We start from the raw sequence: 18,563 nt of genomic DNA, 5'->3' as shown, positions 1-18,563 counted from the left end.
GGCACACGCTGGTAGATTGTCCATGTTTCACAGACATACAACAATGAGGTCAGCACAACGGCTCTGTACACCTTCAGTTTGGTAGTTAGTCTACCTCTTCTCTTGTAGATCTTCCTTCAGAACCTCCGGAACACTGAGCTAGCTCTGGCAATTCATACCTTAACCTCATTATCAATGCGTACCACCCAAAAAGTATACTGCTAAGGTAAATGAACTTATCCATAGCATTCAAAACTTCTCCATTTATTGTAACCATGGATGGTGTGGTGTGGGCTGATGGAGCACCAAGAGGTATTTTTTTTTTTTTTTAGCAAATAGTGAATTCTTACCCCAAAAGTTTAAATCTAGTCCTCTTACACATGACTCCCCGACATGTACCCTTCAGCCCAGTGGCACTGGTCCCCAGGCTGCTGGCTGCTGTTGACAGTAGAGAGAGCACCAGCCATGGGAAGGTGTGCATTCAAACAGGGCCTCAGACACTAAGCTGTCCGCTCCTGGTCAAGTCACTTACACTCTATGTGCCTCAGTTCCCCATCAGTAAAAAAGGGGACGCACTGGAGAAGGAAGGGGCCAATCATTCCAGTGTCTTTGCCAAGAAAGTCACAGAGTCGGACACGACTGAACAACTTGAGGGCAGGGATTGTATTGTTTTTGTCTTTGTACTGGATACAAAGTGGAAGTTTAATAAATGCTTCTTGAATTCAACGGGATCGGGTCTCGGTTTCTGTATCTGTAAAAATGTGTTCATCATTCTAGCGCTCCCCACCTTAAAGGGCTCTAGGAGGGGAAGAAATCACCTCCATTCCGGAACCTCTGGAGGGGTGTGGGGGGCGGGGCTGCACTACCCTAAGGTGACAGCCAGATGTCCCCTTCTCGTTCGCGGAGCCTGGGCGGGGGTGGGAGGCAGGGCGAGGGGCGGGCTCTGCCCGAGGGTCTCCCTCCTTCCCTCTGCTCCCTGCCCTCTGGCTCCGAGCCTCGGCCGAGCTCCCCGCCCCCTGGTATAAAGGCCGCTTGGCCTGCCCCTGGCCTCCAGAGTCGGGACGACTGCAGGGCCGGAGCATGAGTGCAGAGGCTGCCCCAGCGCCCATCTTCCAGAGCGGAGAGGACTGCCGGCCCGCTTGGCAGAAAGCGGCGGCCGGCTACGATGGGGCCGACACGCACCTGCAGATCCTGGGCAAGCCGGTGATGGAGCGCTGGGAGACTCCCTACATGCACTCGCTGGCCGCCGTGGCCTCCTCCCGAGGTACCTGCAGGGCCCTCCGCCCCAGGGCCGTCCTCGGAGCGGATCCGAGGGGTCAGCTTCCAGGAGAGCCCTTAGAGAACCCTAGAGGGGGAGGAAAAGGGGGTGGGGGTGGGGAGGAATGCAAGAGGCTGGGCTCAAATGCGGGCCCTGCCCCCTCTCTTTCTGGATGGGTGACCTTCCTTTGGAGTTTGGACTGTCTTTAGGACCCTTAATTCTGCCAAGTCCTGTGATCACAAACTTTGAGTCTGATAGTTACTTAAGCCCAGTAGATTCCCCCATCCCCTTTCCTTATCTGTGGAAAAAGAGGGCTGGACTGTGACCCCTTCCAACTCCAAATCCAGCAGTCTGAGGACCATGGGAAGTCACGGCTAGGAGGGGTCTTCCACAGCTGCTTACTGGCTTTGGAGTCAGATTCCAAGTCCATTCTGCCCAACATTCAAGGCCATCTCCAGTCAGGTGGGACAGGCTCTACAGCAGTCAGGCTGGGATGAGTGATTCTGCCCCCCAAAGAAGCTTCTTGAAGTCCCTCAATCTTTCCTCTGCTTGGAATAGCCTTTCTTCCCTTTTAGCTTTAAAGGCCAGCTGGAATACCCCCACTTCCTCCAGGAAGCCCTCCCATACCCCTTCTCCCACTTCCATCAAAGAACACCTTTCTAATGCATTGATATCATGTGATATTAAGAGGCTTCCTGAAGTGTACAGGACTGGAGAGTCTGCCTTGAATTCCGTAGCTCTTTGACTCTAGGCAAATCACTCTGTCAAGTTTCCTTTTTTTATCTGTAAATGAGGAGGTTGGACCTTATAGCATCTGTATTCTAATAAGCACTTTATGTAAGGTATCTCAACAACCCTGTAAAGCAGGTGCTATAATTCTCATTTTTTAGATGAGGAAACTGAGGCAGACAGAGCTTAAGTGACTTGCTCAGGGTCACACAGCTAGTAAGAGTCTGGGATTGCATATGATGAACTCAGGTCTTCAGGACTCCAGGTGGAGAGCTCCATCTGCTGCCCCACTTACCTGCCTCAATGATCCCATGTATTTTAATGGTCTGGGTCTGGGCCTTCTCCCAGTTCAGTGGCAGAAGAGATTGGAACTTAGCTAAACTTTTCATTTTTATTTTCTGCATTTGTATATATGCACTTATTCTCCCCAATAGAATGTAATCTTGAGGGCAGATTTTTTTCTGTCTTTATATTCTCAGAACCTAGCACGATGCCTGGCCCATGGTAGGCACTTAAATGCCTATCGCTTGCTTTCTTGGCCTTGGCATTTAGAACATCAGAGCTGGCAAGTGAGATTAGAGAATCCAGTCGCATCTGCAAAGTGAAGGGGGAAACTGAGGCCCAGAGAAGGGAGATGAATTGTCTTAGAACATCCTCTATGTAAGAGGCAGAGCCTGGAGAAAGAAAACAGGAATAAATGGTGAAAACCATGACTGGGGATCATCCAGGGGTACAAGAGGTACAAGGTCATTTTTTGTCTTCCTAGAACATCTAGGCCTGGTTCTTTATTGGAGACTTTGTGATGAATAATCTCAACATCTCACATACCTTTCGTGACTCCCATTGTCAAAGAAGAGTCTAAACTCATCCAATCAATCAGCCACAAGCATTTGTTAAACCCTTACTATGTGCCAGGCACTGTATAACTAGGTGCTGGGGATACAAAAACAAAGTACTCCCTGCCCTTAAGAAGTTTCTGTTCTATCTGGGAAATCAGTGTGTACACAAAAAATAGACGTTGTTCGTCTCCGTCCTTGGAGAGGACCAAATGACTTCACGAGGGAGATGTCTTGACTTGTGCACGAATTGGATATGAGCATGACTGAGTTACTTCTGTTCATCAGCCTCATTCCTCCAGTCACCAAAATCCAGTAGCCAGATCCAGGACCTGGCAGTGGATGACCTTGACCTTTCTAAATTAAGATATTTCCTAGGTATCTGGTTGTCTGAAGCCCACCTATTCATTGATTTAGGGCTGGGTCCAAAGTGAGACAAAAGATGGTTCAATTTACCATCACAAATTAATTTATCTATCTGGGAGGAAAAGAACACTCATTGTAAGTCATCAAAATCTAAACCCTGAACCCGGGAGGCTTGGGTTGTGGCTCTGACTGGCCATTCCATGAAAGCCACAGTGATTTGAGTTTTAAGGTGGAGTCCCAGAAATCTAGAAACTGTGGAGAGGTTGGAGTACCATGATCCAACACTATGGTTCTTCTGAGGATTCCTTTGGCTTTACTCATTGGGGCCAACTCAATTGTTGTCTGGGCTTCCCCTCCCTTAGTAAGCAAAATCTCTCCCCCATTCCCACAACACTGTGATCTGCTTGTGAGTATTTAATAATGATTTGGGGGCTATTTTCAATGAAGTTAGTGAGTCAACATCAGGTGCCAGGGCCCAGAATTTCCCTTCATAGGTGGAAGAATGCTATTGTTATACTTTATAAAGTCTTCCTGCCTGCTGTCTCAGGTCACAGAAATCAGTATTGGAATTTCTCACCCAAAGGGAACAGGGAGAAGGAAAGGGAAGGGAACAGGCATTTACGAAGCCCCTACTTTTGAATCAGGCACTGTGCTAAGCGCTTTACAAACATATCCAGGAGTTACCAAGATCAATGCAACTATGAGTCCAGTCCTTAGCTCTTTATCTAACACTAAGATTTGTAAAATACTTTACATATCTCATTCGAGCCTCCCAACACAACACCGTTATTATATCAGTTTTACAGATGAGGAAACTGAGGCTGAGTGAAGTTCAATGACTTTCCTAAGTGTACACAAATGAGTAAGTATCTGAGGCAGGATTTGGACGCTGGTCTTTGTGACTCCAAGTCCACCATTCTGTACTGATCAAGCTGTTTTAGAAGTAAGGAGAGGGGCAGGTAGGTGACAAAGTGGATAGAGCACTTGTCCTGGAGACACTTGCTACCTGTATGACCCTGGGCAAATCACTTAACCTCTGTCTGCCTCGTTTCCTCTTCTGTAAAATGGAGATCGTAATAGTATCTACCTCCGAAAATTGTAGCAAATGGAAATACAACATCGATTCAAAGTGAACAAGAGGGAATTGGGTGGTGGGAGATGCTGGGGGTCGGAAAAGACCTCATGAAAGAGGGAATGTTTCAGCGGAGCTTTGAAGAAGGCTTTGTAAGGATTCAATAAAGCAGCAGTGAGGAAGGAGAACATTCCAGACCTGTACAGGAGACAGGCCATGAAATGTTATTTGTGAAGACATAAGTTCCTTTCAAGTAGTATCAGTTCCTTTTTTTTAAAGCCCCTCCAGGGCTTAATGAAGTGCTTGGCACAAACATTAATCAATGTTTGTTGATTGATTGAGGATCAGCTAGTAGGTCTTTGGCTAGCCCAGGGGTGGGGAATCTTAGGCCTTAAGGTGGTCTTAAGTGCAGGTTCCCCGCAAAGCTACAAGGATGCACGAATGGACAATGAGCCTGGAAAAGTAGAGCTTGGAATGCCACACCAAGTTTGCTTTTGGTCCTAGACATTAGGGAGCCACTGGAGGCTTTTGTGCAGGAAAGTGAAGTGGTCAGATCCGTGCTTGGCTACTGTTCAGGAGATGGATTAGAGAGGTGGATGACAATGAGGAGGACCAATCAGGGAAACTCCTAAACACCGCCTTCACAATTTGGGTCAGTTTACCTCTCCTGCCATCTGTTCTAAGTGCTCCTCTATTCTCTGTTTCTAACAAATCATTCCTTGCTCAGACCATCTCATCTTTCTTTTTGCCTTCTTTTCTCTCTCCACTATCCAAAATTTCAAAATCAAACTCATAGTCCTACCTCCTCCAGGAAGCCTTCCCTGATTCCCCCAGCCCATCCAGTTCAGAACGCTTAAGTTTATATATGGGGTAAGTGAGCCGAACTGGAATAACAGCTGGGAGGAAACCCTACAGAGAGAAATCAAGGTGAGAACCTGGTTCTGAGAATAGTCCCAGGGATGTGGTTCCCAAAGGGAAGGGAGACCCCCAGCTGCTGAGATCCAGGCCCTGGGGTACTTAGACCCACATCTTTACTGGCCCTCCCTGGAGAAGGGATGAGAACTAGGGTTCTGGGTGGTTCCTCTAGTTGGGGAGGGTTATACTGAAGGCAGACTAGTAAAGCTAAGCGGAAAAGATCTTCCCCACCCTATAATGGGCCATTAAGAGAAGGTTAATTAGGGGAGGCCCACACCTTTTGTTAATTTTCTAATGAGGCCCTAGTTCTCCTGGGTTGTGACGCCCTCTGGCTCTGAAAAATGTACAGATACTCTGAGGTGAGGTTTTACTTTGGGGCTTACTGACTGGAAGTGTTTGTTTGGCCAGACAAGGCCTCTGGGAAGCCAGAACCAGGTCTTTGAAAACCCAGATGTTGGTGCTTCTTTCTCTGGTATCTAGATATATATAATCAGACAGTTATCTGGCTGTTGATCTGTGATGTATGTATTGCTTATGTCAGGCAGCTGGAAGCCCTGTCTGTTGATCTTTATTTCTCTGTATTTTCTCTGAAGTTCAGTATGCTGACTTTTCCCCCTGAACTAAGTGAATGATCCATGTGCTTGATTAAAGTGATTGCTGACCTCTCAAAAGTTGCCTTTCCTTTTAGAAATGCAGATCTAAAAACCTGTGATAGCAGGATCCCTGTGTATGTTGGGGTGCTTGTTTTTACAAGACTCTGGAAGATCTGAGTTAAAATCCTGCCTCGGGTTTTTGCTAGCTTTGTGACCCTGTGCAAGTCATTTAACTACTTTTAGCCTCAGTTTCTTCATCTGTAAAATGGGGGTGATAATAATAGCACTTCCCAGCATTGCTGTGAAGATTCAAGTTAATACAAAGAGTTTTGCAAATTTTAAAACACTATATATACGTACATGTGTGTATACAGATATACCTATATGCACACATGTATGTGTGTATGTATACACATATACACACATATATACACACACAAACATATTACACGCACATATACACCTATATATGTTTATATGTAATACACACAGTGGTACCTCTCTGTCATAAGGGCATAGATTTTGGAAGTGGAAGGTACCTCTCAAGTCATCTAGTCCATTTGTCTAATTTTACAGTTGAGGAAAACTGAGGACCAGAGATGTTAAATGTTTTGCCAAAGGTCTCACAGATAGTATTGTGCCAGGATATGAACTCAGGTCTTCTACTCTAAATCCAGCATGCCTTCCACTGAACTACACTGCTTCAGTTGTTAATAAAGGATCCTTTAAAACAAAACAAAGCAAAGCAAAAACAACAGTTGAGACCAAGGAAAGCATCTAAATGTGGAAAACCAGCAGGCATTTGTCTTCTGACACATGACAGAGGTTGCTGGCTTCCTGCCTTCCCGAGTATGGAGCACATGCCTGTCAATGAGACAGAGTAGTTCAGTGCAAACAATGCTGGTTTTGAGTGTGACGACTTAGGTTGGAGTCCATACTCTGGGCATTTCATAGAAAAATTATTGGGTTGACCTAGATGCCTTCTCAGGTCCCTTTTACCTCTGAATCTTTAATCATATGAGGCTACAGAGATCTTGTGGAGTATGTGTGTTTGTTGGAAGCTGCTTGACCTGGTGTCAGGAAGATCCAAGTTAAAATTCAGCCTGAGACACTTCTAGCTGTGTGAGCTGGGGCAAGTCACCTAACCTTTCTGTGCCCCAGTTTCCTCATCTATAAAATGGGGATAATAATAACAGCACCTACTTCCTGGGGTTGTGGCAGGGATCAAAGGAGACCTCATTTGTAAGGTGCTTTGCAAACCTAATTGATTGATTGGACCACAGGTCCAATCAGAGTGAATGTAAATACTAAAGAGTAACTTTCTCTTTTACCCAGGAACCCTGAGGGTTTTTCCCTCCCAGTTTGATTTTTTTTTTTTTTGGTTAAAAGGGCCATCCCTTGACTCACTTCTTAAAGAGGCGTATTCACTGAATGGGTGTTAACCTCAGTCAAAGTGGGAACCTGAAAAGACCTTAGCCTAAAAGGGCCAGGGTCTCCCATTGCATCCTGGGCCATCTCCAGTCGTCCTGATGAATATGTGGCCACTGTACCCAGATGGCTGTGGAGGAGAAAGTGAGGCTGGTGACTTGCAGAGGCCTGCCTCACTTAAATCCAATTCACTTGCAAGTTATGGCATCATTTCCCTGATGTCGTGGTCCTCTTTGAGAATGAAAGGCAAACACAACAGCAACAAATCGTTGGCAACGTTCCTCTTTTAAGCTGCCTTCCCAAAGGAAATTTAGGGGACTTGTCCAAGGTCCCTATTCTTTTCTCTCCAAGATCCAATTCCTTTCCCACTTAGCCTCTATCCAGACTAAGAATCTTTGAAGGGCGAGGAGTGGGGCTGGCTGGACGTCCCTGTGCCGGGTGCCAAGAGAAACCCTGGCTAGAGGGGACATAGCCCCTCAGCCTGAGGGCCTCCCACCTCTGACCTTCCAGGAAAGATTGTCCGGGGCTGGAGGAGAGCTGGCTGATAGTGATTGCATAGATAGGAGAAGGCATTCCTGGGGGGAGGGGATTCATACCATGAACAATGCTGAGGCTGCAGTGAATTTTGGCTATACTTTAGAAACTTCTAACTACCCCTTTCCCCTTCTTACTCCTGGGCCAATTCCTTCCAAGTAAAAATTGGGATCTGTCTGCAGTCTCAGCCTGGCTCCCTTCCCCAGAATAGCTCTGTGTAAAAGGAGCCCTCGGGACCCAGGGCCTTCCACTTGTGCTCCCTTGTCAATGGAGGAGACAGGTGGGGGTGGGGGTAAACTAGTCCTGGAGAAACCCCTGGAAATAACCAGTCAGAGGCACCAGGGCTTTCTCCCAGAAGGTACTGATGGCTTTGGGCAAATCTGCCCTCCCAGGGTCTGGTACACCTTAGCTCTCTTATCAGTCTGCCAGCTGAGTGTTTCCTGACAACCTCCCAAATGTTCTTGGCCTGTCCCAGGCTCTGGGAAGGAGCCAGATAAAAGAACCAAGGCAATTGGTGCAGTGGAGAGAGCCTTGGGCACTTAGAGCTGACAGACAGACACCTTACTGGTGATTATAGCTTGACCTTTTACAAATGGAGATCCTAGGGAAACAGGATTCAAACCCAGCACTCCACATTCAGTGAAATTTCCCCTACTCTCATGCCTCCTTGTGGGAATTATTTTTATTCCTACTTTATAGATTTGGGAAATGGAGAATCTGAGGAATTTAATCATCTGTCCAAGAGCACTCAGAGTCTGAGCCCAGTTGAGAAGCCTTGAAGGAGCTGAAGGAGCATGGTCTCATTTCAACTCCACCACTGAGTTGTTTTCTGAGTGGCTGAGTTACATTACCTGTTTGGGCCTCAGTTTACCTACCTGTAAAGTGAGAAAATTGAACTAGACAATCTCTAAGGTATCTCCCAGCGTCTGAGTTCTAAGGGCCCTCCCAACTCTGACATTCTCTGCTTCGAGGAACCTCCTAGAACGGCTGTCCTACATTTTCAAGTCCCTTTGAGCCCTGCCATTCCTTCCCTTCATATATACAGCCACCCTAGCCTCTGTCCCTTCTCTGTACACCATACTCCATCTCTCTCATCTGTGTCTTTGACAGATTTTCTGTTCCATCTGGGCTGGAATATTCTTCCTCCTCTGTCTTCCACACTAGGGAGGCCTTTCCTGATCCTTCCAGCTTCCCACGTGTCAGAACTCTCCCCTTCCCTCCTGAAATTACTTGGTATTTACTTAAGTATATTTGAAGCATATCCTGTCAGTTGAATGTAAAGTCCTGGAGGGCAGGCCCGGATTTGTTCCTGTGTATTCCCAGTCTCCAACGCAGTGTGTTTACACAGACGGTTTGTTGTTGAATGAATTTGTTTCTGTGACTGGCTCCAGGAGGTGTGTGGGGGTGAGTGGGTGTGTGTGTATGGGGGGGGGGGTGTGGGAATGTGGGTGTGTGTGGGTGTGTGTGTGTGGGTGCGTAGGTGTGTTGGGGGTAGGGACAAGACTCCTATAACCTATGCATCAACATATAACATGCAACATAGGGCTATATAAGGAGGCGAGACAGTGGGATATTATAGGTCATAAGTGCCTTAGGGGTAGAGAGAAGGGAGAATTCAGCTGAGAGGTAGGGAGTGTTCAGAGAAGGCATCTGGGAGGAGGAGGGGTGTGAGGGAAGGATAGGGTTGACTTAGGTAGAGAGTTAACGAATGAATAAAAGAGCATTTTAAAGCACCTGCTATGTACCTGGTACCATACTAGGTGAAGGGAGGTGGGGGGGATATTAATATAAAAGTGAGAGGGTCTCTGCTTACATGGAGTTTACATCCCAATAGGAGGAGGCAGGCCAGGGGAGTGATGGAGGAGCAGGGAGTCAGGCCAGGCAATCACAGGAATGGTGATCAGAGCACAGTCCTCAGTCTTGCCTTTTTCCAGAAGCAGCTGATTGGTTTCCTGTTTCCAGAGCAAGAATTGGGGATGGAGGAGGAGGAGAATGCTTGGGGTAGATGGGTTTTCTGCTCCCTTACTGATCAAGCTGGCTCTGCCCTAGGGCAGAGAGAGGAAGAGCTAAGACTTTCTAGACCCTGGGAATGTCCAAGACAGAATTTCTGAGCTTACCTAGTCCAAGCTCGTATTTTTCAGAAGAAGGAACTGAGGCCTGCAGAAGTCAGGAGACTTGTCCAGGGTCAGTCATGCAGGGAGTTAGTCATGGCAGAGATTGGAAGCTCAAAACTAGAATCCAACTGAAAATTGGAACTGTTCCCCCCACCCTTCTGCTATTCCTGCCTCTCCCCTGGGCGGGTGGGGGTGGGGCACAGAGAGGGGACAGGAACGTGAGGATCTGGTGAGATTGAAATCCAGCCTCGATTCTCACAGGATTGGGGGTAAAGGGTGGACTTTAAACTCATCTCGGGCAGGAGATGTTCCATGACTCCTTGGGAGCCTTGGTAGACTTTGGGTCACTCTTCCCTCTGGTTTCTATCCCAGGTGGAAGGGTCCTGGAGGTGGGCTTTGGGATGGCCATCGCTGCCAGTAAGGTACAAGAAGCCAACATCCAGGAGCACTGGATCATTGAGTGCAACGATGGCGTCTTCCAGCGGCTGCAGGACTGGGCCCAGCATCAGCCCCACAAGGTAGTGGTTGGGGCTGTGCTGGGAAGGACATCTTGTCCTGGGTGGGCTCAGTCATAGCACATCTGCAGTGGCCTATGGGCCCTTGGGACAGACTCTAAGGGGTTGTGGTAGGAGAGGAGGAATGGAAAGGAAATAAGTACTTGTTAAGCACCTGCTATGTGTAAGCACTACTCTCATTGGATCCTCACAACAGCCCTGATGGATAGGTGGTGTTAATATCCTCATTTTACAGATGAGGAAACTGAGGCAAAGAAGGTGAAGTGACTTGCTCAGGGTCACACAGCTGGGAAATGTCCGAGGCTGGATTTGATCTCTCTTTTTTCTCTCCTGTCCCTAAGGTCGTTCCCTTAAAAGGCTTGTGGGAAGAAGTAGCACCCAACCTGCCTGATGGACATTTCGATGGTGAGAAAGAGCAAAGAGGCATGAGAAGGACTAACCTAACAGTAACACGACAGCAGCAATAATGATTTATGTGTCACCTTAAGGTTTTCAGAACACATTCCCAATTATCTCATTTTATCCATACAACAACCCTGGGAAGTAGATGCTATTAGTCCCATTTTATAGATGACCAAACTGAGGTAGACCATGGTTGAATAACTTGCTCAGGGGTCACACAGCTAGTAAGTATCTGAGGTCAGATTTGAACTCGAGTCTTCCTGATTCCCGGTCCAACACTACCTGCTATGATAACTGGACAATTAGCTCTCCAGGAGGGGTGATGGTGGGACAGCAGTCTGTGGGTAGGTCTGGGAATTCCTTTCACCGGTGAAATAAATGACCGGAAAGTCTCCTTGTCTCACTGGACAACTGGTGCTGTTGCCTGAAATTCTGTCTTTATAGTATTATCTCTTTAGGTTAAGGCACTGACTCCAGGGGAGACTCCCGCTCCAGGGCCCTTGGGAAAGAGTTAATGTATTAATGCTGCCTCCCTCCCCAGGCTTGTTGCTATTGGGAGCTGGTGACCTTGGCACTATTTACACCAGGCTCCTTCCTACCCACTCTCTATCTCCCTGAGTTAACATAGTTACACATTAGATTAAGGAACATTGCCTGGATCTTGTAAAGCCCTGGAACTTCCTTTCTAAGTTCAGGGACAGATTTTAAAAAGCTTCTTAGCTTTTTCTTTTTTCTTTTTTGTAAAGGACTGAAGATAGTAAATCAGGCACGTTTGCCTGGAGATAATACACTAACTATTGTAAGTAACTATAACGAGCACTTTTGGTCCAAATGGACACCTAATGAAAAAATATTCCTTTCCTCTTTTCACAAAGGTGGAAGATTATCAGATGGGAATAGAAGCAGAAAAAGCCCTTGACAAAATACAACACTCATTTATCCTAAAAAACCAACAAAAGTCCTACAAAGCATAGCACAGAAGGATCTTTGGAAAATATAAGAAATATATATGTACATATATAATGTATACACACACATACATATGTGTATACACAGATACATGCATACATGCATATGTGTGTGTATGTATAAAACCCAGAGCTAGTGTTCTTTTTAACCAGGAAACCCAACAAATTTTCCCAAGAAATACATAGGAGTGAAGTGAGAATGTCCCCTTTCCCCACTGTTATTTGCTATAGTTCTACAAATGCTCAAGATCGCAATAAGAAAAAGAAATTAAAAACACAAGAATGGGTAAAGCAGAGACAAAAGTATTCCTGTTTTTGGGTAATGTGGTGGTTTACTTGGAAAACCCCAGAGAATCATCGAAGAAAATAAACAAGAAAATTAAGAGCTTCAGCAAAGTAGTGGGATACAAAATACAGCCATGTTGTCAGGCTATATCATTTATTTTTGCAAAATTGCTTCTTCTTTGTTGCATGAAACAGTTTAGTCCTGGGTGAGAAAGAGGTAAGGGGCTGTCACACATACAGAAATGTGAAGATCAAAGGCCATCCCATATGACATTTTTAAAGAATAAACAAAATTAAAAGCATTGTTTCTCTGGAACAGGAATTCTGTATGACACCTATCCCCTCTCTGAGGAGACATGGCATACCCACCAGTTCAACTTCATCAAGGTAAGGCAGTGGCCTTGGCATTCGCTTGTGAACGTGACACTCCTTAATGCTGTCAGCAGGCGAAAGTCAGGGAGACAGCAGGATGGGTTTTCATTTGAGACATTTCTGTCCTTTAGAGCATTAGCGAGAGGCATGAAGAGGGGAATGGGGATGGGGGCTCATTAAAACCCTACCTTTTCACCCTGCCAGGCTCATGCCTTCCGCCTGTTGAAGCCTGGAGGTGTCCTCACTTACTGCAACCTGACATCCTGGGGAGAACTGCTAAAGACAAAGTACACGGATATCAAAAAGATGTTTGAGGTGAGCCATGAACCTGGGCCCTGACACCCTCCAGTATGACCACTCACAGTCCACCCTCAGTGTTATCAACCCCTGCTCCTGTCTCCATATGTCTGGGTTTGTGTAGTAAGGATCACAGGGCTTGTGAGAAAGAGCCCTGGCCTGTGAGTCGGAGACTCACCTTGTGATTAACCTTAGCATAATTACTTCTCTTTGGGCCTTGGTTTCTCCCCCATAAATGAAGGAGTTGGACAAGATGGTTTTCTAAGATCTGATATTCCATGCCCTAAGTTGGTACATTTCAGTTGGCAGCCCAGTGGCGCAGTAGATGGAGCACCTGACCTGGTTCTCAGGAAGACTCCTCTTCCTGAGTTCAAACCCAGCCTCAGACACTTACTAGTTGTTTGACCCTGGGCAAGTCACTTTACCCTGTTTGCTTCAGTTTCTTCATCTGCAAAATGAGCTGGAGAAGGAGATGGCAAACCACTCCAGTATCTTTGCCAAGCAGACCCAAAGGGACTTGAAGAATGACAACAAGGTCCCTCTCAACCGTGTGGTACAGTGGAAAAAGTACTGGACCTACGGGTGCCAATCCTGCTTCTGACATCGTGTACTCTCAGGCACCGGGTACTTTCCCTGGATCTCAGTTTTTTAATTAGAAGTTAAAGCAGTTGAATCAGATGGCTTCTGAGATCCTTTCCAGCTCCAGAGCTGTGATCCCTTATCATTCTTATTATTCTCTGTTTTAAGCTCCTTCCCACCATCTTTGACAGTCAGTATCTAAGCTGCTTCCCACCTCTGACATCCTGTGGTCTAAAGAGCATTCCAGCTCTGACATTCCATGTTCTAAGAGCCCTCTCAGTTCTGACGTCCTGTGTTCTAAGGGCCCTCCCAGCTCTGACATCCTGTGTTCTAAGGAGCATTCCAGCTCTGACATTCCATGTTTTAAGAGCCCTCTCAGTTCTGATGTCCTGTGTTCTAAGGGCCCTCCCAGCTCTGATATTCTCTGTCCTAAGGGCCTTCCCAGCTCTAACATCCTGCATTCCAATGTCCCTACCAGCCTTGATATTCTGAATGTCTCTCCCAGTCCTGACATCATATGTTCTAAGGACCCTCCCAGCTCTGACATCCTGTGTTCTGAGGTCCCAAAACTTAGAAGGACATGGGAAGCAAAGGTGAAGTCACTGAATTCAGGGCAGCCTCCAGAGATGCAAACATGCCTTCCTCCTTTCCTACTAAGAACAATAACAGCTCCTATTTCTCTACTGTTTTCTGGTTCACAGAGTACTTCCCCAATCAGTCTCTTAAACAATTACAGAAAGTAGAGTTGAAAAGGACCTCAGATGAAGAAACTGAGGCCAGAGGAGGTGTAGTGATGAGCCCAAGGTCATGGTATTGTAAACTTAGAGTAGGACAGGATCTTAGAAATTAAGTCTGATGCCCTCATTTTACAGATAAGGAAATGTGCCCAGAGGAGTTAAAGGAATGACCCAAGGTCCCACAGATCATAATGTCAGAGTCGGGTCCTTGGATTCACATGGCGTCACAGATTGAGAGAGGGGAGGGAACTTCTAGGTTGTTCTTTCCATCCTTTCCCCCCTCATTTTGACAGTTGAGGAAGCCCGAAGCCCTAAGATAGGTTTCACATGGTAGTAAGTCGCAGAACCAGTATTTGAATCCAGGTTCTCTAGTCCAGCACCCCTTCTACCACTCTGTATTCTGTGTGGTATTCAGGGACCCACCTGTCTAAGAAGTGGGAAGGCTGACCCCCCCCAAAAGGATAATTGGCATTTTTGTTTTGTTTTGTTTTTAGCTACATTAATTCATTTAAGATACGGGGACCTCTGTCAATGCTGAGATATTGCCGCATCAACAAATTCATAGATTCTTTAAATCTTAAAGATGAACAGATAACCGAACTTTTATTGTTTTCTAGTTTTGATTCCCAAAGGATGACTTCATGGAGACCATGTCACCCTCTGTAATGTCTGTGTCAAAGCTCTCTAGGACTCCCTCTCCAAACACCTCTCCCTTTAGCAAAGACTCATGACCAATTTTTCCTCCGGGAATTTCTCCTGATCTCATTTCTTTTAGGGGCCTGCACATACTCAGAGGGTCATAGACCTAAGCTGGAGGGGACCTTAGAAGTCCATCAGACAAGTTGAACTTGTCCAAGATCCTAGAGATCCTCTGTGGCAGAACCCACATTTGAGCCCATGTTCTTTAACTCATAGATATCTCCAATTTAGCTCAATTAGGAAAACAAAAACAAACTTCAAGGCTATCTAGGAAAGGGAAGCAGAAACTAGGAGTAGAGAAATGACTTGTCTCAAGTCCCACTGAGAGTAAATGATAAGAGCTAGGAGTCAAACCTGGGTGTCCCTCCTCAGATCCACCAGATACATTTTTCCAGTATACCTCCTGGAGGATGACCCAGGCCTTTTTCCTGTCCCTTAGGAGACCCAGATTGCAGCCCTGGTGGAAGCAGGTTTCAAGAAGGAGAATATCAGCACCACTGTGATGGACCTGGTGCCCCCTGAGGAATGCCGTTACTACTCCTTCCCCAAGATGATCACCCCGACGGTCCTCAAACACTGAGGGTGTCCAGCTTCCTCTTCCTATTGGGCTGATCCTGGAGTGGGGGCCTCAGGGACTCTCTAGCCAGTCAAGGCTAGAGCCTAGGTTTGCTCAGTAGATCCCAGCCAACTTCCTAACAGGACTTGACAGGGGAACTTGACAAGAAAAGAAACAAAGAGCAAACAGGGGGATTGAGGGACTCTCTAGGCCTGTCTCTTGACTCAAGGCCTCAAGGGTGGCAAAGAGGCTTCTGTTTCAATACAACAAACACATATTAAGCTCTGGTTAGAGCCCAGTGCTTGAAGTTAAGGTTCAGGATTTTTATGCCTTTTGATTTGTCTATCATCTTGGTCCTTGTAAGCTACTTGAGGCCTTTATTTGTTTCATCTGTAGAATGGGTATATGTACCTGCTTGACAGGAATTGACTACTCTCAAAAGCAATAATCAGGTTATCTAAATGGGAATTTCTTGTCCAAAAGTCTCTGCAAGGAATTGCTTTAAGGAAATGCCACCCTTCCCCCCCAGAAAAGGAAATGTCCCTCCCCTGGTTTATCAAGTACCTATAATGTGCTCCTTGGTGCTAGAGAAGTACAGAGAAATCTAGAGCTTGGGGCTTGTACCCCATTTGAGGCAGCGTATTGATAATCCAGGGGGTGCAAATGCTTTTGGACTGGTACTCCCCCTCATTGGAGGGCTTCAGAGTCAACGTCTACTTGCTGGGGTTGGGATTCTCCTTCAGGTTATTAGCTGAACCAGACTGGATAGTCTCTGAGGTCCTCACAGCATCCCTTGAGAGCAGGGAAAATGTTTTTATATTTCTTTGTATTCTCAGGGCTTAGCATAGTGCCTGACACTGATTAATTGCCTTTCCTTTGAAATGGGTATTACAAAGAGTACCCCCATTTTATAGATGACTGAGAGACCTTATATCTCCTAGACAGTAGCCAGAGCTGGGTTTTGGAGCCAGGAAGACCTGGGTTCAAGTCTGGCCTCTGACATACTGGCTATTATGACTCAGGCCAAGTTATAAAACCTAGTTATTCTAGGCATCTCCTTCAGACTAAGGTGCAGATCTACATTGACAGAGCAAGTTTTCTCACTGGAGAGTTCCCTTTAATCGATAAAATCAGAGATTCAGTCCCTGTCCCTTTATAGGTGAAGAAATTGACAAGTGACTTGTCCGCAACCACTAAAGAGGAGCTGGGATCTGAACTCGGCTCTCTTGATGTCCGGTGCTCTATCAAACTGAGGTCCAGAGGCTGAGGGACTCTAGGCCCAGGCATGTTCCATGACACCCTGTTTGTTCCCTTTCAAAAGTCTGTTTCCCTGCTTAAGTCCATTTAGAAGCCTTAACTTTTACTAATACACTGTGAGGCCCCTGTATCCTTTATTTGGCGCTCTTCAAAGCTGGTGCCCTACTGGGGCACCAGAGGTCCTGTGGGCAAAGGGAAGGCCTTGCACCTTCTCACTTGTAGCAGAAGGCCTGCTGCCCAAATAATAAAGGAATTCTAACCTCAGCTGGAGACTTAAGATTTCCTTCTTGACTTGTGAACTCGTGTGTGTGTGTGTGTGTGTGTGTGTGTGTGTGTGTGTGTGTGTGTGTGTGTGTGTGTGTATGTATGTATAGGTAAGACTGAAGAAATGTGGACATAGGAGAGATTAAGGAAAAACAAAGGGAAGGGAGGAGATAGGGAAAAGAAATGAGTGGGGAGTGGTATAAGCAAGCAAATGGGTCTTTGAGGGAAGTGCAAGCAGGAAATGAGTCCAAAGGATGGAAGGCCCTTCCCACACTGAGCTTGGGTCCCTCCCATCTCTACTTAAACCCATCCTATTACTTAATACTCCTGTTGAAGAAATGACTGCCAGGACTCTGCCAGTTGCTAGCCCACTGATACATCCAGCCATGTGAGAGAGACTCCTTGCAAAAGTTAACTGGACAGTGGGACTCACGAAGGTTTAGAAAACCACAACTTAATGTTTTAATTACCTCTTGCTTTTACATCACCTAAGTTTCCTCTTTTATTGGTTGATGTTGGAAAAGATTGAAGACAAAAGGAAAAAGGGAAGGCAGAGGATGAGATGGATAGTATCATGGAAGCAATGAACAACATTTGGAGACAGTGGAGGATCACAGTGGGGTCACAAGAGTTGGCCATGACTGAAAGACAAAATTCTTCCTTAGTTATCTCATGAAAAAATTTTTTTTAAGAAAAAAATTAACGCATCAAAACACTAAAAAAAAATCTGAAGAGATTTTTCACACCCATGAAGGGAGGTCTCTTCTCATATCTTCTTTAGGACTATGTTTTTCTTCTTTGTAATTTTGCAACATGAACTTTTGTCTTGTTATTATTCAAAGCATAACTTTTTATAGTCTTGGGAAACCAGTATCAAAGGGTGGAAGATGCCCTTTGGGGAAGACAGAGCATAAGTGAGGGGAGAGAATCATTTGCAAAATTAATGGACATATTCAAAGGGGGATTGAGGAAGCTTACAAACTGGGAGCCTGCAAAGTATCCTGAGAAAGGTGAGAAATGAACAGATGATGTAATAAAAATTAGACAAGTAGCACAAAACTTTCACTGGCTGGCTTAAAGATCAAGGCCCTTCTCAGGGTCCTCCAGGGCTGCCATGTCCAGGCTCCCCAGAGTGCCTTGTGCTGGAAGCACCACAAAAATAGCTGGCCCTGCAATGTGGACTCCTGATACCTCACTACCCAGTCCATATCATACATCCTGCTTCACATCTGCCTCCTGTAACAGAGCTCTAGGTTTTCTTCTCAGCACTGTTCACCTTCGAATACCCCATTGGTGGTGACATCTCTTAACGGTGCTGGTAGTCAAGCTGACCTTCGATTACTCTGGCTGAAGTTTAATGAGAATGATATGATGGTCTTCATTTTTTCTTCAAAATAACCCTGTGAGGCAGACAGTAACAATGAAAGACAGGGTCTGGATTGTAACATGACAGTGGGTTAGGTAGACTATGGAGTCGATCCATTGGTATATTTACAAGCTAGGCCTAGAACTGAGATCAGGTTAGATGGTTTCTTTCCAGAAAACTGCATGACACATTTCTCAGGAAAACCTTATTTCATCACTAATAGGCTTCAAGCGATTCTACACGGTCACAAATTGTGAAACGCACAAAGATCTTGAAAGAATCTGTTACACGTGATGCCAAAAGGCAATGAAGAGATGTGGGCGGTGTGTACACATGCAGGCTGCTGACTGATAATGGCATGTGTGGGAGGGGAAGCATAAACTACTTCAAGGCTATTCTCAACCAGAATAAAGTGGGCCAGCCTGAGTGTTGTCACTGGTCT

General features: G+C 46.0%; 1 protein-coding gene across 1 annotated transcript; it reads left to right on the top strand.

The window, feature by feature from the left end:
- The first annotated feature begins 903 nt into the window (after positions 1–903).
- On the top strand, positions 904–16,755 carry GAMT (guanidinoacetate N-methyltransferase). The gene is made up of 6 exons (XM_072601394.1): positions 904–1,243; positions 10,197–10,342; positions 10,681–10,744; positions 12,314–12,381; positions 12,571–12,681; positions 15,118–16,755. Exons 1-6 carry the CDS (start codon positions 1,060–1,062, stop codon positions 15,256–15,258), a joined length of 714 nt encoding a protein of 237 aa, XP_072457495.1. The 5' UTR covers positions 904–1,059; the 3' UTR covers positions 15,259–16,755.
- Positions 16,756–18,563: the final 1,808 nt, after the last annotated feature.

This window comes from Notamacropus eugenii, chromosome 4 (assembly GCF_028372415.1).
Source record: "Notamacropus eugenii isolate mMacEug1 chromosome 4, mMacEug1.pri_v2, whole genome shotgun sequence".
Lineage (NCBI taxonomy): Eukaryota > Metazoa > Chordata > Mammalia > Diprotodontia > Macropodidae > Notamacropus > Notamacropus eugenii.
The sequence above is the reverse complement of the archived record's forward strand: the minus strand, read 5'-3'. Positions and strand labels throughout refer to the sequence as shown.